Source organism: Gadus chalcogrammus, chromosome 3 (assembly GCF_026213295.1).
Source record: "Gadus chalcogrammus isolate NIFS_2021 chromosome 3, NIFS_Gcha_1.0, whole genome shotgun sequence".
Lineage (NCBI taxonomy): Eukaryota > Metazoa > Chordata > Actinopteri > Gadiformes > Gadidae > Gadus > Gadus chalcogrammus.
This window is the reverse complement of record NC_079414.1, coordinates 26,927,985-26,954,817: the sequence shown is the minus strand read 5'-3', so window position 1 is coordinate 26,954,817 and position 26,833 is coordinate 26,927,985. Positions and strand designations below refer to the sequence as shown.

Below are 26,833 nucleotides of genomic sequence, written 5' to 3'. Positions count from 1 at the left end.
AATGTGCACACACACACACACACACACACACACACACACACACACACACACACACACACACACACACACACACACACACACACACACACACACACACACACACACACACACACACACACACACAGGAGAGGAGCCTCATCAACCTTTTATTATCATAAAATTTAAAAAAATATTAACACACAAACAACTTTGGTTCCAGATTAAGAAATACGTCTGACAGAGCTGTGATACTTTATCATCTTAGTTTACTTTCTTTCCTTTAGCTCGGTAAACAAAGGCCAAAGAGTAACTTGTTCATTTGCCGAAAACACAAACGCACGATGCTGTTGCAGACAATGTTGTCTACAACAGCTCAAGACTTTAAGACATTTCGGTGTAAGTTTCATAACATTAGCATGAAGAAATATTAATTTCACAGGTTTATAACGTGTAACATTTCCATTTCATAACTCTTCCTCAACAGTCTATTCAAAGGGTAAATACTTTTCAAAGGCTTTCAAAAAACATCAAAATCAGACAAAATAACACGTCATTTACTTCAGAGCGATGTTAGGTATTGCTGTAATACTTTGTAAGATACTATAACCCATTTTGATTTAAAGCATTGCAAAAATATGACCGTATATACATCATTCTTCTCAGATCTTTACATTTGTCCTGGTTTGTACGTGTATATAAACATGCATACTAACCACACACAGACTCTTACTCACACAAACACACTCTCTTATAGGGCTGGACGATCAATTTAATTTCGATCTCGATTTCGATTTTAGCGTCAAACAATCACAATTATTATTATTTTTTTTTAAGTACAGATATGTTACAACTGGTAACATATCTGTACATTATTTTGGATTTGAAAATTTTCTTTTGTACCAGTGTGTATTTTTTTAAGTTGAAATTTCAAAGTTATCAGTTACAAAGTGTTTTTGAGAGAAACATGCTGGATAAATACATCATGTTTTCAAACTCAAAAAAATAATCGTTTGAATAATCGTGATTTCAATATTGACCAAAATAATCGTGATTATGATTTTCTCCATAATCGAGCAACCCTACTCTCTCATTCTCACACACACACACACACACACACACACACACACACACACACACACACACACACACACACACACACACACACACACACACACACACACACACACACACACACCCTAGTCCACAGTCTTGGTGGTGTCGTTGCTCTTCTTCAGGATGCTGAGCAGGTTGTTGGACATTAGGTACGGGCGCTCCGCCGTCCCGTCGTTGCGCTCCAGGTCCTCACCTGAGACACGGAGAGAACAGCGTCAGTACCCCTGGTCACAAGGCCACGCCGCTACGAGCTAATGCTGCAGCAGGCCTCATGCACCGCCTACTGCTACAGTAGCTCTAGTCTGTAGTGTTGTGCCGTGTGTGTTAACCAATAGCCTAGCGGTGTGTATCGGTGGTGTGCGTTAGATCAAGCTGAACGTCTCACCTGTTGGGAGAGGGCTGTCGACATTTTTGCGCTTCTCTCATAACAGAACAGTTCATGTTGGGTTCATTCAATCACCTTTAATCAATAACTACATCCAGTAAATATGGAATGTCACCGGTATTACCGAAAAAGATCTACGTTCAACATCTACGTTTCTAGCTAACAGGAAAGAGGTACAAAGGCATCCACAGACGCTGGCTGTTAGTAGCAAAGAACTCCGAAGGCGATATTACCCAGCATGCAGCAGTGAGAGAGAACAGGAAGTAGAAAGAGAGAGAGAGAGAGAGAGAGAGAGAGAGAGAGAGAGAGAGAGAGAGAGAGAACAATGATCAGTGAACAACAGGATTTGGAAAGTCTGAGAGGTTGTTATGGTTGCATCGTTGCAGAAACAATCCCTTATCCCCATCGAAAATGACCAAGGCAAGTGTGCAGTAAAACAATACAGTAAGTCTGCGAGCTGCGACCTACACAAGGCCGCAGAGATAGTACAAACATCACACACACAAACACACACAACTGTTTAGACATTTCAGTCCCGTGGGACAAAAAGAAAAGTGTGTACACACACATTCTATCAAATTTGAGTATAACCATTTGGCATCAGCTGGTAGTGTGTTGTAAACAGTGGAAAGACTCCCTCTCCAGCGAGATGCGTTCTCTGTAAACCCGGTATGCGGTGGTTTCTGAGACGCACCCGTTGCCATGACGACGAGGTTCAGGGTGTGTGTGTATAATGATAGTAAAGTCAGGCACAGGTTCAGCGTTTTGCAAAAGTCCTACACGTTTTTCTCACAATATAAATACCCAACACTCGGGCGTCACTCCCCGGCACGATAAACCAAACATGTCGAAGCTACAGCAGGGCACTGGGTGCTCACACAGAAGACCCCCTCTCTGACGAGGGGGAAGCAGGCCTGGAGCTCACACACACACCCACAGAACAGACTCCTTCTACGTCACCCGCTCGGTCCGACCACAAGGGGGCAGGCGGGGCTGTGCCGCTGAGCACATGCATATAAACCCTCTTTTAAACCCCCTACGTTTCAGCCAAGCTCGTCATGTATAATTAACTCCCCCCCCTGCTCGCTGACCCCAGTCACATGACCCTACTCCTTGTTCGAGGCCGCAGGCTCGACTGCTTCGGTCTCATCTTTCTTCTCTTCGTTTATTTCTTTCTCCGCCACCACCGGCACCTCCGCCTCTTTAGCCTTCACCTCCTCCTGGGATCCTATCTTTTCCTCCACCTTCTCTTCTTTCTTCTCAGCCTCCTGCTTCGGACCGGCCTTCCCTTCGCTCTCCTCCTCCTCCTCCTCCTCCTCTTCCTCTGCGGCTGCAGTAGGTGCTTCAGCGCCGGTCTTCAGGAGCGTCTCCTGCTCCTGCTCCGTTGTGAGCAGCGCCTGGTGCTTCAGCTGGACCTCTGAGCCCTGCTGGCTGAGGGGGGTCTCCTCCTCCCCCGGGCTGCCCCCGTCCCCCTGGCTCTCGGCGGGGGGCTCCTCCGGCTTCATGGCCTTGGAGAGGATCTCGTGGAGCTCCGGGGACATGTAGTACGGCCGGTCGGACGAGCCGTCGTTCCTCTCCAGGTCCTCGCCTTGTTTTGGTTTTATGTGTGTGTGTGTTTGTGTGTGTTGGTGTGTGTGTTTGTGTGTGTTGGTGTGTTGGTGTGAATGGTGTGTGTGTGTGTGCGTGTGTGTGTGTGTGTTGGTGTGTGTGTGTTTGTGTTGGGGTGTGTGTTGGTTTGTGTGTGTTGGTGTTTGTGTGTGTTTGTGTGAGTAGGCGTGAGTTGGCGCGTGTTTGTGCGTGTTTTCGTGTGTTTGCGTGTGTTTGCGTGTGTTTGATTGAGCCGATGTCAGTTTGGGGGTCGATGGATAATAACAATATAAACCAAAAAGCAAAACCATGGAAAAAGAAAAGGGGGGCGTGGGTGTGAAATGAGAGGCGGGAGAATGATGCAGAGAAAGGGAGAGATCAGAGAGGAGAGACCAGAGAGGAGAGACCGTCAGTCACACAGCAGAGAGGAAGGCAGCGGTTAAGACTTGAGATCAATTGAGTGATTAATAAAGCGTGCAGCAAAAGGAGAGATCGTTAACGGAGACGTCAGACGTTGAAACCGTCTGTCGGAGTTGGGCGAGGCGGGGTACTCACAGAAGCAGAGGAAGAGGGTGTCCACACACATGGCGTACACGCTGAAGAACCCGTGGGCGATGAGGTAGGAGCCCACCACCAACGTCTAGGGGGACAGACGCACAGGGATGTGATCCAATACCTCCCGCACGGAGGTCTGGCTACAGCTCAATCTCTACGGTATACAACAAAAGTTTGACTGGCTGCGATGTCATCTCCCTGTTGCTAGTGTGAAGCTGGATGCTGAGGCGAACTGCAGCAGCAGAACATAAATGGACTGCGTTAATATAGAGCTTTGCTAACCAGCGGCCTCTCAAAGCGCTTAACAATACTGCCTCACATTCACCCATTCATCCACACATTCACACACCGACGGCGGAGTCAGCCCCGCAGGGCGACAGCCAGCTCGTCAGGAGCAGTCAGGGTGAGGCGTCTCGCTCAGGGACACCTCGACCCTCAGCTAGGAGGAGCCGGGGATTGAACCAGCGACCTTCTGGTTACCAGCCGACCCGCTCCACCTCCTGAGCTACACGCCGGCACTACACCCTAACATACTAATCCAGTACTCTAGTGACATGGTGTAGTCTAAACACGGCCGTACACCCAGGATACCTGGGGAGGAGGTCAGAAGGTCTCACCAGTATGGGGACCCAGTAGTAGTTGAGAGACGGAGCGGTCTCCTCCACAGCTTTGATCCTTCCAGAGAAGAAGAAGAAGGAGCAAATCCCTGCATGGAGACACGGGCGGGCGGGGGTGAGACAAACAGGACGCTCACGACGCGGAGACGGGACTGCAGGTTGAGAACTGAAGGGTCCTTACCCACGATGCCAACGATCAGCAGCTTCCCCAGGAAGAGGAGGAAGTCTGTCACCTTGTCCAGCACGGCCACCCTGGAACGAGGAGGGGATCACGAGACGCGATGAGGCGGCTGATGGTTCCATAAACGCTATGACAACGGCGGTTCATGGTTTGACCTCTGACCTACCGGATGACGTTCCTCATGAGGAGGAAGAAGGCGTCCTTCGCTGAGGGGCAGAAGCTTTTACCGTAGATGGCGATCTGGAGAACAGGAGCTCCTCGTTATTGTTTAAAGAAACTGGATTGCATTTATCCAGCGCTTTTCTAACCGGTGGCCGCTCGAAGCGCTTTAGAATACTGCCCCGCATTCACCCGTTCAGCAACACATTCACACACAGACGGCGGAGTCAGCCACGCAGGGCGACAGCCAGCTGGTCTGGCTCACCATGATGTAGGCGTTCCTGTTGATGAACTTGATGAACTTCTCCAGGCACCAGAAGCAGCACTTCATGCAGCTCAGGATGAACTTGGCACACCGGTTCTGCGCGCCTGAGGAGGGGGGGAAACATCAGCGTTAGCCTCAGCGCCGTTCCGGAGACGGTTGCCTGGTTACCATGGAGGGGACCGTGACGACGGCGGCAGACCTTTCAGCTTGTGGTCGAGGTACTCCAACAGGACCCTGACGATCTGCACCAGGGACAGGATCAGAGAGCCGAACGCCAGGGAGCCCGTGTGGAACCTGCAGCGCGGTGAGGAGGTTCAGTCAGGAGGGTCGACTAGCAGCCTTCCGGTTACCAGCTAACCAGCTCCACATCCTGAGCCAAGCCGACCCAGAACCGAGGCGTCTGAACGAAACGTCTCCATCGTCGCGGTAAGCTCCCGGGTGGTTTGACCGACTGTTTATATCTATTCTACATTAGTATATGCTACACGTGAACCTCCTAAGATGGCGGAATTCGATCTCGGGATATTGGGCAACATCCCATGATTGGGATCTCAAACTCGGGATATTGTTTTGCGCGTGTGACGGTCGTCTCGTCACGCTAATGAAAACAAATAAATCGCTAATAAAAACAAATAAATCCTGGCAAAAAGTGCCATCTTGTTTATTTTTGGAGTGTTCACGTGTAGTATATACTTAACCATTATTCACCTCAGGCACCTCCGTGAACACTATTCACTTCGCCTTCGGCGAATACTTAATTAATTGGCCTCCCCTGAATAAATAACGGTCAGGTAAACAACGGTTCCCCGCGCGGCTTGGCCTCACCTGAGGGCTCGGCCCAGAGAGGCGAAGATGGGGTAGGCGGGGATGTGTTCGGGCTTCTTGAAGGCCCAGTAGTACGAGGCGAAGGCCCCGGCCAGCGTCACCTGCCCCAGCGCCGTCACGAAGTTGGCGCACCAGAAGAAGAGGAAGAGGTTGTAGAACTGCAGCACGATCAGGTACTTGTGGTAGAGCGTCTCGCCGCCGTAGAACGCGAAGCGGCACTCGGTGTCCAGGGTGCCGGCCGAGAAGTTGTTGGGGCTGAAGGACTGTTGGGGGGAGGGGGGAGGAGTCAGACGGGGGTTAGGATGTAGAGCTGGGCGATTAATCGGTTTTTAATCAAAATTCGAATTTTTGGTTTATGACGATTAAAAAAAAAAAATAGAAAGTTTCATTTGTCATTTATTGAAGAAATATTGATTAAAATTGATAATCGGGTTTGGTTTGAAAAAATCGTAGATTTCATTTCAGGCCTAATGCTCCAGCCCTGTTGGGATGTGGGCCGTCCCTCCAGGGTGGGGTTTGTTGTTTTCAAAGGGGTGTTGTCATGACGCCACCAGGTGTGAGTGTGATCAACCGCATTGTAACGGTTGATCACACTCACACCTGGCCGCGTGACGTCACCCCTTTAAAGACGGGCACAAATGTTGTTTTTTTTGGGGGATTTTAATTCATGTTTTTACAGTTTTCATTAAACTGTTGTCAGGGAGCGTCGTTATGCATCGATCTGATGTGACTGATGTATAAAGGACCTTCCTCCAAGGCTCCACAGGGCTGGGGGGTCTCCCGGGGGAACTATCCACCCGTGTTGACATCATCTTTACCCCCAGCATGAGACAAGAGGAACGTGAGTTCACGCAGTTAAGAACAATTGATGATTAAATTAAGTTAAAATCAGGGTTTCCCGCAGAACATGTGTCAGGTGGTGGGGTTTGCCATCAGACCGATAATTATACAAATGTTTAAGAATTTGTGCAATTTGAACTTTTAAAATATTCAAAATTATTAGGTGCTTTGGACTTTAAATGCAATTCAACTTTATTAGTATAGATCTTAATCACAGGTCCAAACGGCTTAACAGGCTGTATGTTTATGACCTCCCCCCCAGACCCGAGCCCCCCATGATGAGATAAAGGGGTCCAAATAAATATCAGGGGCGATATAAGTGCGCGCCTTACCTCGGGGACACAGCTGTTCCTGGTGAACTCCCCCGCGCTGATGTTGAACACCTTGTACACCTGCTCATTGGACGTGGACAGGAAGCTGACACCAGGCGTTAGGGAAGGGACAGGAAGTACCGAAGGAGACACGGACACTAGCGGAGCCACGAGGTCGCTCAGGACGACACAAACAGGAGCGGTAAACAACAGACAGACAGACAGACAGACAGACAGACAGACAGACAGACAGACAGACAGACAGACAGACAGAGATACAGACAGACAGAGACATACAGACAGACAGACAGACAGACAGACAGACAGACAGACAGACAGACAGACAGACAGACAGACAGACAGACAGACAGACTGAAGGATACACAGCGGTGACGGCCCAGTAGGCGATCACCATGGCCAGCAAAAAGAAGGTCAGCAGTGGGTAGAAGAGAGAGGACATCACATGGCCCACAGCCCTGGGGGAGGGAGACACAACCAGTCAGTACGAGAACCAGGCAGTATGGGACCTGCTCCAACCGACTGGGAGAGGAACACAACCAGTCAGTACGAGAACCAGGCAGTATGGGACCTGCTCCAACAGACTGGGAGAGGAACACAACCAGGCAGTATAAGACCTGCTCCAACCGACTGGGAGAGGGACACAACCAGTCAGTATAAGACCTGCTCCAACAGACTGGTAGAGGGACACAACCAGTCAGTATAAGACCTGCTCCAACAGACTGGGAGAGGGACACAACCAGTCAGTATAAGACCTGCTCCAACAGACTGGGAGAGGGACACAACCAGTCAGTATAAGACTTGCTCCAACAGACTGGTAGAGGGACACAACCAGTCAGTATAAGACCTGCTCCAACAGACTGGGAGAGGGACACAACCAGTCAGTATAAGACCTGCTCCAACAGACTGGGAGAGGGACACAACCAGTCAGTATAAGACCTGCTCCAACAGACCTTCTCCTGCATTCAAATTTACATTCAGGGCATTTAGCAGATGCTTTTATCCAAAGCGACTTACAACAAGTCCATCTGTCAGAAGAAAGAGGAACAACAATATATCTCTGTGGGTACAGTCAGGATGTTCATAGAACCAAGTGCCAAGCACTAACACTCACTAGGTTAACCCATTCCCCGTATACAACAGAGATAGCTAGGATAAGAAGCTAGACAATGCTAAGTACTATTTATAGATATTATTTTTTTCCTGCTTATGATAGGGTGACAGAGACAGGACGGTACGGGAGATAGAGGGGGGGACATCTAGCAAAGGACCAGCGGCAGGAATCAAACCCGGGTCGCTGCGGTGAGGACCGGGCCTTAACGGTCAGCGCTGTTAAGTCCTATTTCTAAGTGCCAGGACGTGAAACACACGATAGGTGCCACGCTCCTGCTCACGCGCGGCGGCGCGACTGCGCGAGGCGGACCGACCTGCTGGCCTCCTTGATCAGCGCGATGGCGATGAGGATCCTCTTCCTCAGGAAGATGAGGAGCAGGATGATGACCACCTCCACGATGGCCAGGATGATCACTGGGAGGGGGGGGGGGGGGGGGGGGGGCAGAGGGTCAGGATCAGGACAACGCCAGGGAGGTTCAATGTGCTAATGCTAACACAGGGTGCTAATGCTAACACGAGGTTGTATGCTAACAAACAGACTGAAGGTTTGATTAGGGTGGTGTTGGGTGAGAGGGTATGAAGTAAGGTTTGATTAGGGTGGTGTTGGGTGAGAGGGTATGAAGTAAGGTTTGATTAGGGTGGTGTTGGGTGAGAGGGTATGAAGTAAGGTTTGATTAGGGTGGTGTTGGGTGAGAGGGTGTGAAGTAAGGTTTGATTAGGGTGGTGTTGGGTGAGAGGGTATGAAGTAAGGTTTGATCAGGGTGGTGTTGGGTGAGAGGGTATGAAGTAAGGTTTGATCAGGGTGGTGTTGGGTGAGAGGGTGTGAAGTAAGGTTTGATCAGGGTGGTGTTGGGTGAGAGGGTGAGTTGGCGTGGGCTCACTGAAGGCCAGCCAGGTCTGTCTGATCTGCAGGTAGATGGAGAAGTCCGTCTGCAGGCCCAGGTCCTTGATGGTGACGTCGGCTCCAGCCACTCCCTTCAGACTGGCGAACTCCCAGTAGCAGTGGAAGATCCCTGAGCGCGCAAACCACAGCGTGAGCGACCTCGTTAGGATGACCAGGTCATCATGAACGTCCGTTCAGGAAGGCAGCGATACATTCAGAAACATGAGTTCTAACAAACATTTACATTCAGGGCATCTATCAGACGCTTTCACCCAAAGCAACTTACAATAAATATCGTAATATAATATAATATAATATAATATAATATAATATAATATAATATAATATAAACATAATGTACTGACCGTCGCTGTCGGTACAGTAAGGACGTTCATGGAACCAAGTGCCAAGCACTAACTATCGCTAGGTTAACCCATTCCCCGTATTCAACAGATAGCTAGGATAAGATGCTACACAATGCTAAGAACTATTTTTAAGTGCCAGGACGTACAACGTACAATAAGTGCATAAGAGGGTTGTGTGGGTCGGGGGTTGAGTCTAGGTGAACTCTGAACATAAAGCCTCAATCCTTTCACCTTCAAAATCTTGAAGGTTTTCAGGTCTTAAATCGGTCCAGTTCATTTTGCGGCGTCGGGTGTTGGATGTTCAGACAGGTTGCCATGGGGACCCTTACCGTAGCCGATGACCAGGATGACCAGGATGATCATGACCCAGATCATCACCCCGGCCAGGAACCGCAGCAGCACGATGAAGACGAAGCTGACCACCATCGCTATCACCAGGCCGCTAGGAGGAGGAGGGGGAACACAGCGAGACACGGCTTAACCACAGAGAGACACGCCTTAAACACAGTGAGACACGCCTTAAACACAGTGAGACACGCCTTAAACACAGAGAGACACGCCTTAAACACAGAGAGACACGCCTTAAAGACAGTGAGACACGCCTTAAACACAGAGAGACACGCCTTAAACACAGAGAGACACGCGTTAAAGACAGAGAGACTGGCCTTAAACACAGAGAGACACGCCTTAAACACAGTGAGACACGCCTTAAACACAGTGAGACACGCCTTAAACACAGCGAGACACGCCTTAAACACAGCGAGACACGCCTTAAACACAGTGAGACACGCCTTAAACACAGAGAGACACGCCTTAAACACAGAGAGACACGCCTTAAACACAGAGACATGCCTTAAACACAGTGAGACACACCTTAAACCTATTCTGCACTAGAAGAAGGATTTGTCACATCTTTCGTATCTCTGATACAAGGAACTTTTTTTTCCACTCACTTAAATTGTCTTCACCTGTCCCTCACGAACATTCCCCTCCTAGTGTATTTAGAAAGCGTGTTTCCCTTTCTCTGTGCCAGTTCATCTTTGTTCTCTGTATCTATCGTCCCAGCATTTTCCGACTGATATTTACGGTTCCCGGTTTTCTGATACCTGCCCGTTTACTCCCGACTACAGCTTGGACTTCTTGTTGTTACTGTTTGCCTGATCTAGGGTGATGTCCCGTGTACCGACCTATCAACCAGTGAAGACCATTCCTTCTACTCAGACTTTGGCCTCCAGAGGTGTGCCTTTGAGTCCTTTTTCCCCTGCTGCTCACCCAGCCGTCACATGTTGGTGACATTTGCCGCTTTTCCACTGCATGGTACCAGCTCGACACGACTCGACTCGACTCGACTCAGCTCGCCTTTTTTGCGTTTCCACCGCGATCTAGTACCTCAAGTGGCTGCTTTTTCTAGTACCGCCTCGCTCTAGGTTCCAAGCGGCTGAGCCGATGCTAAAAGGTGACGTCGGCAGACGGCCGGCCACTGATTGGCCAGAGAGTGTGACGAAGTCACGAGAGCGACATGGCAACCATGCTGGTAACGATAGAACAGCCATAGTAGCGCCGCAGCCAACATATTCCACTTCTTCAACATGCCAGCTAATAATACGAACACGAATACCATCGCATCGATGTTCTCCATTGTTGTTATGTGGGTTCTGTCCATGCGTGGGTTACGTAGGTGTTGTTTGCGTCGCGTACAAAAATACGTCACGGCCCTTTCGCGCAGACGACCCCGCCCACGTCCCGGAGGTACTATTTGCGGTGGAAAAGCACCCGCGCTGCTACCGTGTCGAGTCGTGTCGAGTCGTGTCGTGTCGAGTCGAGCTACATGTGCGGTGGAAAAGCGGCAATTGACACACTTCGACTAGAGGTGCTGAAAGGGTTTTAAGGCGTGTGTCTTAAAACCCTTTCAGCACTGTGTAGTCACAACAATTAATCAGCAGTTAATTCACTATTCATACCATTGACTCCTTGTGGGTTAACATAGCAACACTGTTGGGGTGTGAGACCCTGATACTGACGGTAACCACGGTAACTCACAGCAGGATCCAGTACCAGGAGACGGTGTAGTCCTCAAAGATCCTCATGGCCACCTGCCGCGCCTCCACCACCAGGTTGGACTTCCTGCGACGCACGTCATTCAAAAAAACAGTTTAGTGAGATCACATCAGGATAAGTCCTGCCTCCGAACCTCAGATGCGTCGCGTTTTGAACTTCACACTTTTTTGAAAAAGTGTGTAGTTCAAAACGTGACGCAGCTTTTACCATTTTGCCACCTACAGAGTTTGTTATGTACGATCATTCATAGACCCCGTGTTATTTCCCAAAGAAATTTGACAGAGGGAACCGGAACCTTCGGAGGCGGGACTTATTCTTCAGAGGTCTATGGGTTCAGAGGGGCGGGGCTGAACGGGCTGTCACTCACTTGGCGGCGTCCAATAGCTGCGTGGCGTTGACCTGGTCTCCGGCGTTGTCCGCCAGGGAGGTCTCGTTCCCCACCACCACCACGCCTTTCAGGGTGCCCAGGGCGGGGAGACAGCGGTGGGTGACTGGGGGGGGGCAGAGGCCACAGCAGGGGGTGAGACCGGGTGTGTGTGAGACCGGGTGTGTGTGAGACAGGGTGTGTGTGAGACAGGGTGTGGGTAAGACTGGGTGTGTGACGTGTGAGACAGGGTGTGTGTGTGTGATACAGGCTGTGTGTGGGACCGGTTGTGTTTGATACAGGCTGTGTGTGAGACCGGTTGTGTGTGAGACAGGCTGTGTGTGAGACAGGCTGTGTGTGAGACTGGTTGTGTGTGAGACAGGCTGTGTGTGAGACTGGATGTGTGTGAGACCGGGTACGTGTTAGACCGGGTGTGAGTTAGACCGGGTGTGTGTGAGATATATCTATATATATATATTAATGCTGTCAGTTAAACGCGTTATTAACGGCGTTAACGCAAACCAATTTTAACAGCGTTAATTTTTCGCGTGGGGATGTGATTAATGCAATTTTGTATTTTTTTTAAAAACTATTAGTAGTTACTAATATATAAAAAAATTGTTTGGCTCAAAACAAAGAAGTAGTAGCCTGACTACTATGTTCAAGGCAGTATGTTTGTATGTTCATCGTTTAATTGCACTATAGGCTTTTTTTTTGTATCGTCCTGTTTTGATCAGTAAATGCCAATGTTGTTATCAATGAAAAAACATTTGCACAAGGCAAGCCGATGCACTTCTCCATGTTGATAAGAGCATTAAAATGAGAACAATTAATGGGACAAAGAAATCAAGGGATATTTAGCATAGAATTTTTGTGAGATTGATCGTGAGTTAACTATGACATCAATGCGATTAATCGCGAATAAATATTTTGATCGTTTGACAGCACTAATATATATATATATCTATAAAATAATATATAAAAAGCTGCATAAAAGCTATATAAAACATAATATACAAAAAGCTGTATTTGAATAATGCTTATCCAAGAGAACGGATTGGAAAAGGCCCCACAGCGTGTTCCATGCTGTGTGTCTCCCAGCAGGGCGTAAAGTGCCCGACAACAGCACGTGATTGGCTAGTGCCGGTGACTCACAGGCTTGGCTGGGGATGAGCATGGCTGGACAGAGTCCCTGGCTGAGGATATCCGGAGCGCTCTGCGGACACACGGCAGAGATTACAGTGTTATTGAGTGGGAACATTTATTCAGAATTTCTCTCCGAAAAAAGTTTCTTCTAAAAATTTTTTTCAAAAAGAAAATATTCAAATCGAAAAGAATGCACAAACATGCATCCAGCTGTTCTGAAATTTATATCAAACAACAACTGAATAAATAAAATAAACTTAGAAGAAAAATATATAAGAAAGAAATAATCGTATGTTATATTAGTTTGGAGATCGTTTGACCCAAAAATCGAATCAAGATCAAAATTGGATTGATTGCGCAGCCCTACTGGAGACGGGAGGGTACTGCGGGGGCTGCCTCACCATCTTGGTGAAGTTGGTTCCTTCCTTACAGTAACTCCTGTAATAGTCTTGCTTCTTTCTGTCCAAGCTCAGCTTGGCTGTGAGCAGGGTGAGGTGCTCCTTGGGACACGTTTCCACACATATCTGTGAACCGCGAAGGACACGTTAGGACATTATTAACAAGACGGAGATGTCCCTTAGCATATTGGAGCGGTAGGGGTTGAGCTAATAGTCTGAGGTATGTTATTGTCATTTATCCAAAGCGACTTACAATTAGTACATTTGTCAGATGAAGAGAAACAATATATCTCTGTGGGTACAGTAAGGATGTTCATAGAACCAAGTGCCAAGCACTAACCATCACTAGGTTAACCCATTCCCCGTACACAACAGGGATAGCTAGGGTAAGATGCTACACAATGCCAAGTACTGTTTGTTAAGTGCAAGGACGCACAACATGCAATAAGTGCTTAAGAGGGGTATGGGGGGGGGGGGGTATGGGGGGGTATAGGGGGAGACGATGCAGAGTCTATTGACATCATCATCATCCTCCTCCTCCTCCAAACGGCCATCCTTAGCATCAGCTCCTACGCGACGGTGTGAAGAGCTGAACCATCAGACCAGAGGCAAGGAGGCCGTCAAACAGATGGCTCGGGACCACCGCAGTGTGAGAGCAGCAGGGTCTGGCTCAGGGTACGAGGGGGGGGGTCTGACCTGCGGGGCCGGCCCCCAGCTCTATAAGAGCAGGGTCTGGCTCAGGGTACGAGGAGGGGGGGGGGGGGGTCTGACCGGCGGGGCCGGCCCCCAACTCTATGAGAGCAGGGTCTGGCTCAGGGTAGGAGGGTACGAGGGGGGGGGTCTGACCTGCGGGGCCGGCCCCCAGCTGTATGAGAGCAGGGTCTGGCTCAGGGTACGAGGAGGGGGGGGGGGGGGTCTGACCTGCGGGGCCGGCCCCCAACTCTATGAGAGCAGGGTCTGGCTCAGGGTAGGAGGGTACGAGGGGGGGGGTCTGACCTGCGGGGCCGGCCCCCAGCTGTATGAGAGCAGGGTCTGGCTCAGGGTACGAGGGGGGGGGGGGGGGGGGGGTCGGACCTGCGGGGCCGGCCCCCAACTCTATGAGAGCAGGGTCTGGCTCAGGGTAGGAGGGTACGAGGGGGGGGGTCTGACCTGCGGGGCCGGCCCCCAGCTGTATGAGAGCAGGGTCTGGCTCAGGGTACGAGGGGGGGGGGGGGGGGGGGGTCTGACCTGTGTGGTGGGACACTGGAGCTCCAGGAGCACCAGGGGGCTGGCACACTTCAGGATGTTGAAGTAGAACAGCAGAGGCTTCTTCCTGTAGGGGGGAGGGACGAGGAGGGATGGGGGAGGAATGGGGGAGGGCCGGAGGAGGGACAAAGGAGGGACGGGGGAGAGACCGGGGAGAGACGGGGGAGAGACGGGGGAGAGACGGGGGAGAGAGAGAGGGGAGAGACAAGGGAGAGAGGGGGGAGAGAGAGGGGAGGGACAGGGGAGAGAGGGGGGAGAGAGAGGGGAGGGACAGGGGTGAGACAGGGGAGGGAGAGAGAGGGGAGAGAGGGGAGAGACAAGGGAGAGACAGGTGAGTGACAGGGGAGAGACGGGGGAGAGAGAGGAGAGAGACAGGGGAGTGTTTCCTCTGCGCTCCCCAGACGACTCCGTGTCTGGTCACTAAGCAGATCGGGGCGCGGCCCAGCCCTAATGGATGAGGTCATCAGGGAAGCCAGCCGGTACCGTACCGCTGGGAATCGAGGAGCCAATGGGCTCCGATCCTTCCCCCAGACCACACCCTCATCTCATGACATCACCATCAAGGTTAAGCTCTATATTGGATCCCACTGATTCAAATGAAACCACCCGGAGCGTCTCACACATACTGCAGCAAGACGGAGACGTGGAAAAGATTATTGTCACAATAATAAGTGGAATCTGACACGATATCAACGCATGCTAACATGCTGCTCGCAAACCAAACACTGAGAGGACGTCTTTGGCTCTGATCAGAATACCTGTCTGTCTCTGGATCACGGATGTAAACGATATAGGTATCAATAATGAATCTACATCCTCACATCACCGTAGCGATACAACCCAAAGACGCCCCCGCGGTAACGACGGGGTTATGGTACGTCCGCACTGGGCTGCAGATCTACGCTGAGCCCCCCCCTCCGGTCAGAGGCCGTCGGGCGGGGGGGAGAGAGTACTCACTCCATGGGAGTCCCGGCCTGCCCACAGAACTGCCCCCTGCTGTCCGTGGGGTAGATCACCTTCCTGGGGTCGCCCTGGGACCAGGCTGGGGGGGGGGGACAGAACAGAGCACACCGGAGTCAGCTGGTTAAACACTGTCTGTCTGTCTGTCTGTCTGTCTGTCTGTCTGTCTGTCTCTCAGTCAGTCTGTCTGTCTGTCTGTCTGCCTGTCTGTCTTTCTGTCTGTCTGTCTCACTCTCTGTCTGTCTGTCTGTCTGTCTCTCTGTCTGTCTGTCTCTCTGTCTGTCTCACTCTCTGTCTGTCTGTCTCTCTGTCTGTCTCACTCTCTGTCTGTCTGTCTGTCTGTCTGTCTGTCTGTCTGTCTGTCTGTCTGTCTGTCTGTCTGTCTGTCTTATTCAGACAGCACTGAGAGTCCTGAGTGACATAATCTAGTCTCATGACCTCCAAAACATTCCTCATCATCATCATCATTATCATCATGCCCATCATCATCATCATCATCATCATCATCATCTTCATCATCATCATTACCCAGGAGCCCCACGGCGAAGTATCCGAACAGGAAGAGGATGAAGAGGATACAGCAGAGGACATCGGTGCAACCCCTGGAGGTCCAAACACACAGAGGGCTGTTAGATCTGAGGGGGGAGTAGGAGGAGGGAGGAGGGAGGAGGGGGAGGGAGGAGGGAGGGAGGGAAGAGGGAGGGAGGAGGAGGGAGGGAGGAGGGGGAGGGGGGAGGAGGGAGGGAGGAGGGAGGAGGGAGGGGTGGGGGAGGGAGGAGGGGGAGGGAGGAGGGAGGGAGGAAGGAGGGAGGAGGGAGGAGTGAGGAGGGGGAGGAGGGAGGGAGGGGCGGGTGGGATGAGGGAGGGAGGAGGGGGAGGAGGGAGGGAGGAGGGGGAGGAGGGAGGGAGGGGCGGGTGGGAGGAGGGAGGGAGGAGGGTGGAGGGGGAGGGAGAAGGGAGGGCAGACACACCACGGGGAGAGACTCCCTCTGTTCAGCTCCTGAAACATGAAGCCACTCACCTGTTGTGGATCGGTCCCTTGAAGTTTGCATCAAACTTCCTGGCCTCTCCTGTTGGCGAAATCAGATACGCATAAATTAATCAACGGTGTCAAAGGAGTCCACAAAACCTATTTCTGACTTTCCCTGTTCCCATCGCACACTCTGAAAGATGTAAGACAAGGATAATGATATGTGGCGGCATGTGGCTCAGGAAACCGATAGGGTTTGCTGGTAACCGGGAGGTTGCTAGTTCGATCCTCGGAGTGTCGAGGTGACCATGAGCAAAACACCTCAACCTACCTGCTCCCGACGAGCCGTCTGTCGCCTTGTGTGGTGACACCGCCGTCGGTGTGGGAGTGAGTGCATGAATGGGTGAATGTATGTAAAGCGCTTTGAGTGGCCACTGGTTAGAAATGCGCTATATAAATCTACTCCATTTACCATTTACCATATGGTATATGATTATGATATTCTAACTCATGCAAATAAAAATGAAAACACAAACACAAATATACAGTATGTATAGAGGCCTTTCAACGCATACTGTACCTGGATAGGAACACATATGCTAAAGAGGAGAGCGCCATTTAAAGAGACATATTGACATGGCACAAGGCCAGGATTCATCACCAGATTGGCATAGCAACCCACAAAATGGCCCCCGGTGACTCCCCTGCGATCGCTGCCGGCCGCCATGGAAACGAGCCAGAGAAACAACATCAGCCCACAACTAAAGTCTGGCCGTCCGCATTGTGATGACATCACCGGCGACCACACCACAAAATCTCATTACCCCAGACGATATGGATTCTGCAAGAATAGAGGATTCAAACCTCAAGTCCCCTACATGAAGTGGACTTGTACGTACACACTTATTGTATGTTGTATGTCCTTGCACTGAAAAATAGTACCTATCATTGGGTATCCAGCGTCTCATCCTAGCTATCTTTGTTGTCTACGGGGAATGGGTTAACCTAGTGGTTGTAAGTGTTTGGCACTTGTTTCTATGAACATCCTCACCGCACCGACAGCAAAATAATGTGGTTTCTCTTTCTTCTGACAAATGTACTTATTGTAAGTCACTTTGGATAAAAGCGTCTGCTAAAAGCATAAATGTAAATGCAAAATGTGTTACCAAGGATTTTTGCGGTCATCAGGCTGACCGCATAGATTGAGTCATTATTATACTTTTTACATATTCTGGACGTGGTTATTATTTTCTCAAAGCTGAAGAGTAGTAGGATGATTCTGAGATTCAGCAGCTAGTAGTTGACTGGGCAGCTCGTGTGTGCCTTCCTTCCCCTTCGAGGTGCCAGTAAGACTGTAAGGTGAGTCACGGCCCTGTAAGGCGGCTGGGTGTCGGTGTAACATGGCTCAGCCCGGCCACACCAAGACGAGGTGGCAGCAGACACGCACCGCCTCGTAAGTGGAAACTGGGGTGTGAGATACGACTACCAGCACTGTGTCCGCACGCAGGGCTACACATCAAACGTGTAGCTCGCTTCACACACTGGTTCAGAACGACGGGAAGAAAGAGAGAAAACATTACAGTACCGTTCTGTCTGTCCGTCTTCATGCCGACGCTCGTGATGTCTTGGTCTTAACCGTTTGTTTTGGCTTCTCTCAGCTCAGTGGCACGTTTAACGTCCCCTTCCTGTATTGACAGCCTCAGTCTTCATCTCGCTACCACCCACCACCAGAATTCTCACTTCCTGTATTCTCTTTCTTTCTTCTTCTGCAATAAAACCTCGATGAGGATCTCCTTTTCTGTTATCTTCTAATCACATATTTTCCTCTTTCTCTTACTTTTGGCCCGGGGACAATTACTTCCCCCTCTCTATGTAGTGTGAAAACAGTGGTTGACGTTATTCTAGTCCTTACAGGCTTAATTTGTGTGTGTATTATAGAAAACTCCACCAGAGAGAGTTGGCTTCTCTAAGAAAACTGACATCAACAAAGCTACAGAAGCAGCCAACTATTCAACCATACAGGAAAGCTTCCTCATTGCCAATGCTTAGTACAGAATACATAGAAAATAGAGAACAGAAAATAGCAGGTGCTAGTTGCAAATCTGTGTGAAACAAATAAACTAAAATCGTTCAAAAAACGATGACCTATTGTACCTTGGCAATCTCTTCAGGTCCACTAAGGATTGGCAACTACATCTCTCTGGTTTGATGTGTGAGAGTTAGGCTATCCTTCGTCTCAGCTCAAAGCCTGCCCACATTCTCTCTGGTTTGATGTGTTAAGAGTTAGGCTATCCTTCGTCTCAGCTAAACCCTGGCCTGCTCACATTCTCTGCCTTGCGACAGGCCGCAAGCCCGCCATGATAAGGCAGACAATGCCAACTATTGACACACCTCTGCGTTCCCCTGAAACAGATTCTAACACCCGTACACTAAAGGCCTCAAGGACCGTTTGAGCTGCCTCGACATTGTGTTAAAGTGAGAGGTTTGGATCGTTTCACTCATAGGCCAGTTCCTTCCGTACGGAAATTGCCAGTCAAGAGCTTTACTGAAAACAAAAATCAACGCTCAAATATTTGGTAATTTTATGGAACGTAATGGGCAAATATTGTTTAGCAAAAAGGTTGGTTAGTCTTATGCTTTGCACTTAACATTGACAATGTTGAAGGGGAAATTCTGTGAAGCACAATCCGCTTGCACTGCAGATTATAAAGCATAAGGACACGATTTCTCCTGGGTGTGGCCCTGCTGTTTTCTAGAAGCTTGCCATTTTGAACTACAGTGTGTCTTATTAGAAACACATGGAACTCAAATGAACTAGACAGACAAACTAGATAACATTGTTTTTACAAATGTTGTAAATATTAAGAATGGGGCGTGGGGAGCTAATGGCTACTATTGTCATTTGATATTGTTTATCATAGATAACCGATTCTACTGGTCATTATCTGTGTGTGTGTGTGTGTGTGTGTGTGTGTGTGTGTGTGTGTGTGTGTGTGTGTGTGTGGATTCACACAGACACACACACACACACACACACACACACACACACACACACACACACTGCTCACAATCCCCCCCACCCAAGTAGCTTGTGGGTGAGAGTGAGTTGGTGTGGGTGTGTGTGTCTGTGTTTGTGTCTGTGTGTGTGTGTTTGTGTGTGTGTATGTTTGTGTGTCTGTGCGTGATTGCCTCTTTGCATGCATGCGAGTGCGCTGTCAAGAGGATGCTTTTTGTTTTCATTCCCTTACAAAGGAATGTACGTTTCAGACTTTTACAGCAGTCATGCTGTCACAATCCGGTTAGATCCTTCCCTGGGATCACATCAAGATCCATCATTTAGGACATATTCCAGGGCAGCTCGAGTCAGGCTGCCACTGCTGCTTGGAAAGGTATTGATGAATCACACACATGATTCAACCAAGCCGCAATCCCCCCATCCGGCAGGCGATCAAGGGGAAGCCTTCATGTTCATGTTTGACTATGGAAGTATGACTCGGTGTGTGTGTGTGTGTGTGTGTGTGTGCGCGTGTGCGTGTGCGTGTGCGTGTGTGTGTATGTGTGTGTGTGTGTGTGTGTATGAGTGTGTGTCTATATGCGTGTGCGTGCATGTGTGCATGAGTCCGTGTGTGATTGTGTGGTAACAGGACATGTTAAGACCAGCTGGATTCTGCTCCCTGACTCTCATAGCTCCGGGCGGGCTGCGCCTCAGGCCGACTGAAACACACACAAGCTCCTGCATGCGTCCACAACCCACGTGGACGGCTACGGCCTGTTGAGAACTGATAAATGGTAAATGGACTGCATTTATACCACGCTTTCCTAGCCAGCAACCCCTCAAAGCGCTTTACAACCTTGCCTAACATCCACCCATTCATGTACACATTCACTAACCCTAACCCACTCTACCTCCTGCCTCCCTGATCAAACATTAAATCGGAACACCTCGGTCTCTTAACACCGTTTTTGTGATCGGCTTCTGCCCGTGTCTTAGTGGGAGGCTCGGTGGTTTGGTGGTGGGCCAATCTAAAGAGGAGGGCGGGAATGTCTGAGTCCGGACCTCTTGTATAAATAGTTTAAAGGGGGGGGTCAGGGGTTAACGACCTTTGAGGCTGCGTGGGGAGGGGGAGAGAGTATCAGCGCTAGCAGGAAAACATCTATGGTGCCTTTCACGTCGTATACCACGCCCCCCCCCCCCACCCCCCGACCACCCCCCCCCCTGCTGGGCGGGGGGTGTTGATATATACACCACAACAGACCCATCATGGGCGTGGAGGGTTAGAAAAAGCAAAGCAGAGGAATCAAGCCGGCTTTTGTTTGGTTAGCGTCTTCCTGTGTGTGTGTGTGTGTGTGTGTGTGTGTGTGTGTGTGTGTGTGTGTGTGTGTGTGTGTGTGTGTGTGTGTGTGTGTGTGTGTGTGTTACTCAGGGTTGAAAAAGCATGGTTATTAACAACTTCATGACTCAACAGTTCATGTCAACACACGGGCTTAGTCGGGACCCATCAGATGAGAGTGCGTCATAGGAGACACTGCTTAGACCCAGACGTTATTTAGATGTTATATATGGTACACTAGTACAGACTTTAAGCTGTTTAGTATGCAGTAGGATGGATCTTCCTTCTATCGATCCCGTTTGGTGTATTGCATGCACGTTATGCGTATAATGTGTGATAATTCATAAATCCTAGGACGTCAATGTTACTCCACGGAAGAGTCTTAACCCATTAGGTCTCAGATCAGGCAAACAATGTGGTTTTAAAGCGGAAATTAAGAACGGAATCACTTAAAAAACACTCGGGTCTAAAGGAAAAGGATGCAACCCTCCCGACCGCCCATACGGCACACCCATTCTCCTCCTCCTCCTCCTCCACCACCTCCTCCTCCACCACCTCCTCCTCCTTGTTTTCATGACTGATGAGAAATATTCAGAACCGAGGGGACCCGAAAATAACCGAGTCTAAAGGAAAAGGATGCAACCAGATCTCCTGACCACTCATGCGGTCCACACCCGCCCGTCTCCTTGTTTTCATGTCTGAGGAGAAATATAAAAAACCGAGAGGAATTGAGGAGAACCGGGGAGAATGGTTCACACACAGGAGTGCTTCTTACCGTATTTCGTGTCGGAGGTCTTCTCGTCGGAATCCATTCTCACCGAGCGTTACTTCCTCTTCACCACTGGACCGATGATCTGGACTAGACCGGCGTTACCATGGAAATGCCAGGAGAAAGCGTCTAACAGCGTCCTCACGGCGCGGAGCGGGGCGGGAATGATGATGTGCATTCCAATCCACACACAGGGATCCAACAGCCAATCAGGATGGGGTTTGGGGCTGATTGAAGGGTCGTTTGGCCAGCTAGAACCGATGCTGGTTCGGCGAAAATGAAATGCCCGCTACTTTACTTGTTAATAAATGGTCGAATAATTCTAAGTTGTTTTTGTGCAACCAAGTGAAGACTTCCACTTTTATAGATCTTTTAATAAAAAGATCTATAAAAATCTTTTAATAAATTTCTAATAGTCAATCTTTTAATAAAAAGATCTATAATCCGCTCCAACGGAAAGAAATAATAATACATATATGGCTAGAACAACGTTACCTTAGCGTTACAGTAAGGATGTAACGACGGAGTATAATAATCATTATTCAATATAATCAATATAATCATTGTATGCAGGATTACAAAGTAATCAATCATTATCTTCTCTTTCGTTGTTATGTATATTTGGAATTTTCCAGTGTAGGCCTTTAATACCTGCAATAATGCAAATAATAATGTTAAGACGTTTCTTCAGCAGCCTACCAGACCAATATCTCTGGACAACATTTGTTCTATTATTAATATTATTATATGCTTTTAGTAGCCTACTACTATGCATGTAAATGATGGCACCAATCTCACCATCCCAGGATCAGGGGTCGACCATTCTGTGTTTCTTCCCAAGATCTCTCCCTTTTATCTTGCCTGTTGGAGCTTGGAGGGGCTAGGGTTATGGGGTGTCATAAATAAATATATAGATATAATCCTATGCAATTAACATGAACCTGTATCAAAGCAGGTTTTTAATAGGAGAAAATTTGTATTTTAGTAGCATGCACTTTTTATGAATCGTAAAAAGTTGTACCTGATCGCGTACGACACCATTAGCTCAGCAATAAACTGAACAGGCACATTGCATTGTCTTATGCATGTGTACTTTGACCTTACCGTCTACCAATCCCCTCTCCTGCCTGTGGTTCACGAAATCTTGCCAGAAACTCGCTCATGCTGAACCGGTGAACCATTATGCTAACAGAGATAATTATGAAGTTACAATTTGGTCAGTCTCGGAGGAATTCCATTAAAACTTAATTTAGTCGTCGGTTAGAATCCGATGATTGACCACTAGAGGGCTCCAAAGAACGGATTATGATTTCACTGCCATTTCCACCCCCGGGTGACTATTTTAATGGTCAAAATAATTGATTAATGCTTTGCATCCTAACAAGAATAATACATCAACAATAAAATGGTTTTCTTTCATAGAAACACACTCATCTATGGGAAGAGCCAGCGCTTCAGTGTTGAATTTCCCATGTGAAGTCGAGGTGTAAGATTGCTTCTGTACTCAAACAAGCATCCAGGAGGTCCAACATCTAGTTAGATTGACTTTATATGCAAACTACCTTAACAAAGGACATCTATCTCAAAGCTTAGATGCGTAGTAATTTGAAAAGTGCTGTGCATTTTTTTCAATATTATTATTACAATAGTGGATTGAGGTTGAAGGCGGTAAGGTTTTAAACAAATTTGAAACACATCCCTCAAATAATATCCGTCATTCAAAAAATCTTTATTTATGTAAAGTTGGAAAATGTATGAGAATAAGCAGAATAACGCTTAACAAAACTAGATTCATAGCTGTTCAATGAGCAAATGGTTCAAGATCCAGATGGTACATCCAAACATATGAATCAGAACAGAAAACAAACAGTTCAGTTATATATCAACAACGACCCACAAACAAAATAGATATGTTCTAAGATAAATATATTTATATACATCAACAACGACCCATAAAGAAAATAGAGATGTTCTAAGATAAATATATTTATACATATCAACAACGCCCCACAAACACAATAGAAATGCTCCAAGATATTATATTTATACGTCAACACCGACCCACCAACACAATAGGTATGCTCTAAAATATGCTAATCCATGGACGATGTGTCACTGCTCTGGCGTGAGGCTGAGGGCCAGGCCCTGGCTGAGGCCCTTGAGGGCCTGACGGGCGCCCAGGAGGTCCTCGTTGAGCTGGCTGCACCTCTCCAGTACCCCCGACAGCTCCTCCAGCTTGGTCTGCATGTCACAGCTGTTGTCCTCGTAGACCGCGTACATGTGCTCCTTCATCTCCTGGCTGAACTCCGTCACCTGAGGGGACACTGATTAATACTACAGATGTTCCCATACACGTTTCCCATTCCGACTTTCCAAGTTCCAACTCCGACTTGCCACCTTATGAACGCAGCATAACACCGTAGTGGTGTTTGTGACGTTCTGTAGTTTAGTAAGTGAGCTAGTCATGTGATGGTATCGGAGGAGAGGAAAAACAACAATATATCGCTGTCGGTGCAGTAAGGACGTTCATAGTTACCTTCACCGCCAGCGTTTCCTGGAAGCTCTCCATCACCTTCTGGTCGTTGGCGCGGCGGTCATTGATCCTGGCCACCATGCACTGCACCTTTGCGCTGATGTCGTCTATCTTTGAACTATATTTCAAATATGAAAGTTTATTAAATTATATTAAATGCATGTCATTGGGGCTCCACATGGAGTGAAACTCAATGTGTGATCCACTGACTGGTTGGTGCTGCTGCTGAGTGAGGACTGCTCCAGGGATGAGTTCTGCTCTGACCCGAGCCCTTCATCCTGATCAGAGGTTCAGTACCACACACAAGGAAGGAGAAAGGAGGAAGAAGACACGAGGAAGGAGACACAAGGAAGAAGACACAAGGAAGGAGACACAAGGAAGGAGACACAAGGAAGAAGACACATGGAAGGAGACACAAGGAAGAAGACACAAGGAAGGAGACACGAGGAAGAAGACACAAGGAAGGAGACACAAGGAAGGAGACACAAGGAAGAAGACACATGGAAGGAGACACAAGGAAGAAGACACAAGGAAGGAGACACATGGAAGGAGACACAAGGAAGAAGACACAAGGAAGGAGACACAAGGAAGAAGACACGAGGAAGAAGACACGAGGAAGAAGACATGAGGAAGAAGACACAAGGAAGAAGACACAAGGAAGAAGACACAAGGAAGAAGACACAAGGAAGAAGTCAGAATCCCCCTGGATAATAATTACTGTATCACTCAGTAATATTATCATACTCTTTAACAAAGTTTAAATTGCTAGCACACACACAAACACGCAAACACATGCACACACACACATCAACGCCTCTCAGTCTTACTAGCCTACCACGTGTAAGGTTTCACTGGCTGGGCTATCAAACTCAAGACCCATAGCGCCATCTATTGGTGGATGATGGGTATAGCAGAGCTGTAGACGTATGTGGAGGTGGTGAGTGAGGGGTGGAGGAGGCTAGTGGGGGGTGGAGATACACTACCTGCATGTCGTCATGTCCGGGATGAGGTGGTGGAGGAGGTGAATGGGAGGTGGAGGGGCCCTCATCGAAGATCTCCATCTATTCAATTAAGAAAAGTCCTGGGCCTGGGAAATATTATATAGGCTACATGTATATATATATATGTAATATGTAAGTCGTTTATGGCTCCAATAGTTAGTTGAAGAGAAACATGTACAGCTTTGCTTACATTACATTTCATTTTGACGAAAACATTTATCGAAAGAAGCTCCTAATGAGTGTATTTAACTGAAGTTAAAACCCAGAGATTGGAAGAAACATGCGAGTAACTTTACGTACAAATCCTCGAGAAGGCCAACTGTTTCCGGTTTACACAGCTAGCGGTTTCCATACGTATTGTAGCTTAGCATACGGCTAGCCACTACTTTAATTCGTCAAACCTGCTACTAAACAAATAAATTAAGGGCAAATGATATTACCATAAAGAAGAAAATATTCCGTATAATTCGAAAGCAATGATTTGATTCAATTTAAATTGAATTCTGCATTAACATCAGCAAAAATGTCAATGAAGTAGACTCACGCTGGTTGAAGTTAAATATCTTCCCGCGCTTATGTTTTGGTTGAAGCTCCTCCCACTTTCCTTTTTGGTTCCGTTACAACCCCTCCCACTCTCCCTCTCTGGATACTTTACAACTCCTCCCACTTTGGCTCCGTTAAGCTCCTCCCCCCCCCCACGCTGCCTCCCTGTGGATCACTCGGTGGGTCAGGCTGTGGATTACTTCAGCACCGCGGACAGCAGAGAGCCTACCGCTCTGGATCAGAGGACCGAAGGGATTTCAAACACTGGCGTCATGTTCTCTCAGCAGGCCGGTCGCTGATGCACTTCGTCTGGGGACCCTGAGAATGTCCGGTTGGTGAATTGTTGTGTCTGTGATCTTTAGGGCTTGCTGGTAAACTTTTGTCGTGGTCTTAAATGTGTAAGTGCAAGCATTATTTCGTCGATTTACAGAACTAAAATGTGTGCCATTTTTAATTTAATACATTTTTTAATTTAACAGCTGAATAAGTATGTAAAAGTACACTGTAATAAGTATAAAAAAGAAATAGTATATTAGCTCAATATTCTTATTCATCTGAAAGAGCGATTAGACAAAAGCACAACACAGAGACCGGTGTAATATATATATATATATATATATATATATATATATATATATATATATATATATATATATATATATATATATATATATAACTGTACATACACATATATATATATATATATATATATATATATATATATATATATATATATAACTGTACATACACATATATATATATATATATATATGTATAACTGTACATACACATATATATATATACACATATATATATATATACTGTACACATATTCTAGTTTATTTAAACTATTTTGTTCTTAATTGCACTGTGCCTTTTGACTCCTTTATCTTCATATGCTATTTTTCAATATTATATTTTTTGCATTGTTAAGGAGAGCCTTGGATACAAACTATTACTGCTTCGTCTGTGATGTCGTGCGTTCAACAAACAAAAGAACTTGAACTTGACCAAGACGACCTTCCTAAACCCCCAGGCGCAGCCCCCTTCCCCGTCGAACAATCACACGTTGGCCAGCAGGTGTGAGGAGCCGGTCCCTGGAGTATATATAGCGCAGTGCGTTGGCATGATGGCGAGCCTCAACAACACGTCGTACCACAAAGGGGCGTCGTTCAACACCCTGCTGATTGCGGTGGAGCCGCTCTACAAGCAGTACAAGCCCCCCCCGCGCGACATCATCCAGCTGCCCAAGTCCGTCATCTACCTGTCCATGGCCGCCGTGGTGGTGGTGGCCGTGGCGTACGCCATCGTGGGCCACC

General features: G+C 48.1%; 1 protein-coding gene across 2 annotated transcripts; it reads right to left on the bottom strand.

Annotated features, from left to right (window-relative positions):
• Nucleotides 1–137: 137 nt before the first annotated feature.
• On the bottom strand, nucleotides 138–21,598 carry slc44a2 (solute carrier family 44 member 2). 2 transcript variants are annotated; one of them, XM_056587058.1, is made up of 22 exons: nucleotides 21,444–21,598; nucleotides 16,389–16,437; nucleotides 15,896–15,969; nucleotides 15,365–15,449; nucleotides 14,390–14,474; nucleotides 13,166–13,288; nucleotides 12,774–12,834; nucleotides 11,622–11,745; nucleotides 11,237–11,320; nucleotides 9,526–9,638; nucleotides 8,830–8,961; nucleotides 8,263–8,362; nucleotides 7,201–7,293; nucleotides 6,839–6,923; nucleotides 5,667–5,929; nucleotides 5,041–5,135; nucleotides 4,842–4,945; nucleotides 4,584–4,657; nucleotides 4,418–4,488; nucleotides 4,237–4,325; nucleotides 3,620–3,704; nucleotides 138–1,285 (listed from the first exon to the last, which is right to left on the bottom strand). In XM_056587058.1, exons 1-22 carry the CDS (start codon nucleotides 21,478–21,480, stop codon nucleotides 1,176–1,178), a joined length of 2,136 nt encoding a protein of 711 aa, XP_056443033.1. In that variant the 5' UTR covers nucleotides 21,481–21,598; the 3' UTR covers nucleotides 138–1,175. The 2 variants fall into 2 exon arrangements, with proteins under 2 accessions (XP_056443033.1, XP_056443034.1); XM_056587059.1 differs by lacking the exon at nucleotides 21,444–21,598 and adding an exon at nucleotides 17,923–19,097.
• Between the last annotated feature and the right edge of the window lie 5,235 nt (nucleotides 21,599–26,833).

Coding starts and splice junctions, on each gene's coding strand:
- slc44a2 (XM_056587058.1), bottom strand. CDS start 21,480: ATGGATTCCGACGAGAAGACCTCCGACACGAAATACG. Junction 15,970..16,388: donor AAGGGACCGATCCACAACAG/GTGAGTGGCTTC, acceptor TTGGACCTCCAG/GGGTTGCACCGATGTCCTCT. Junction 4,946..5,040: donor CCTCGACCACAAGCTGAAAG/GTCTGCCGCCGT, acceptor CCCCCTCCTCAG/GCGCGCAGAACCGGTGTGCC.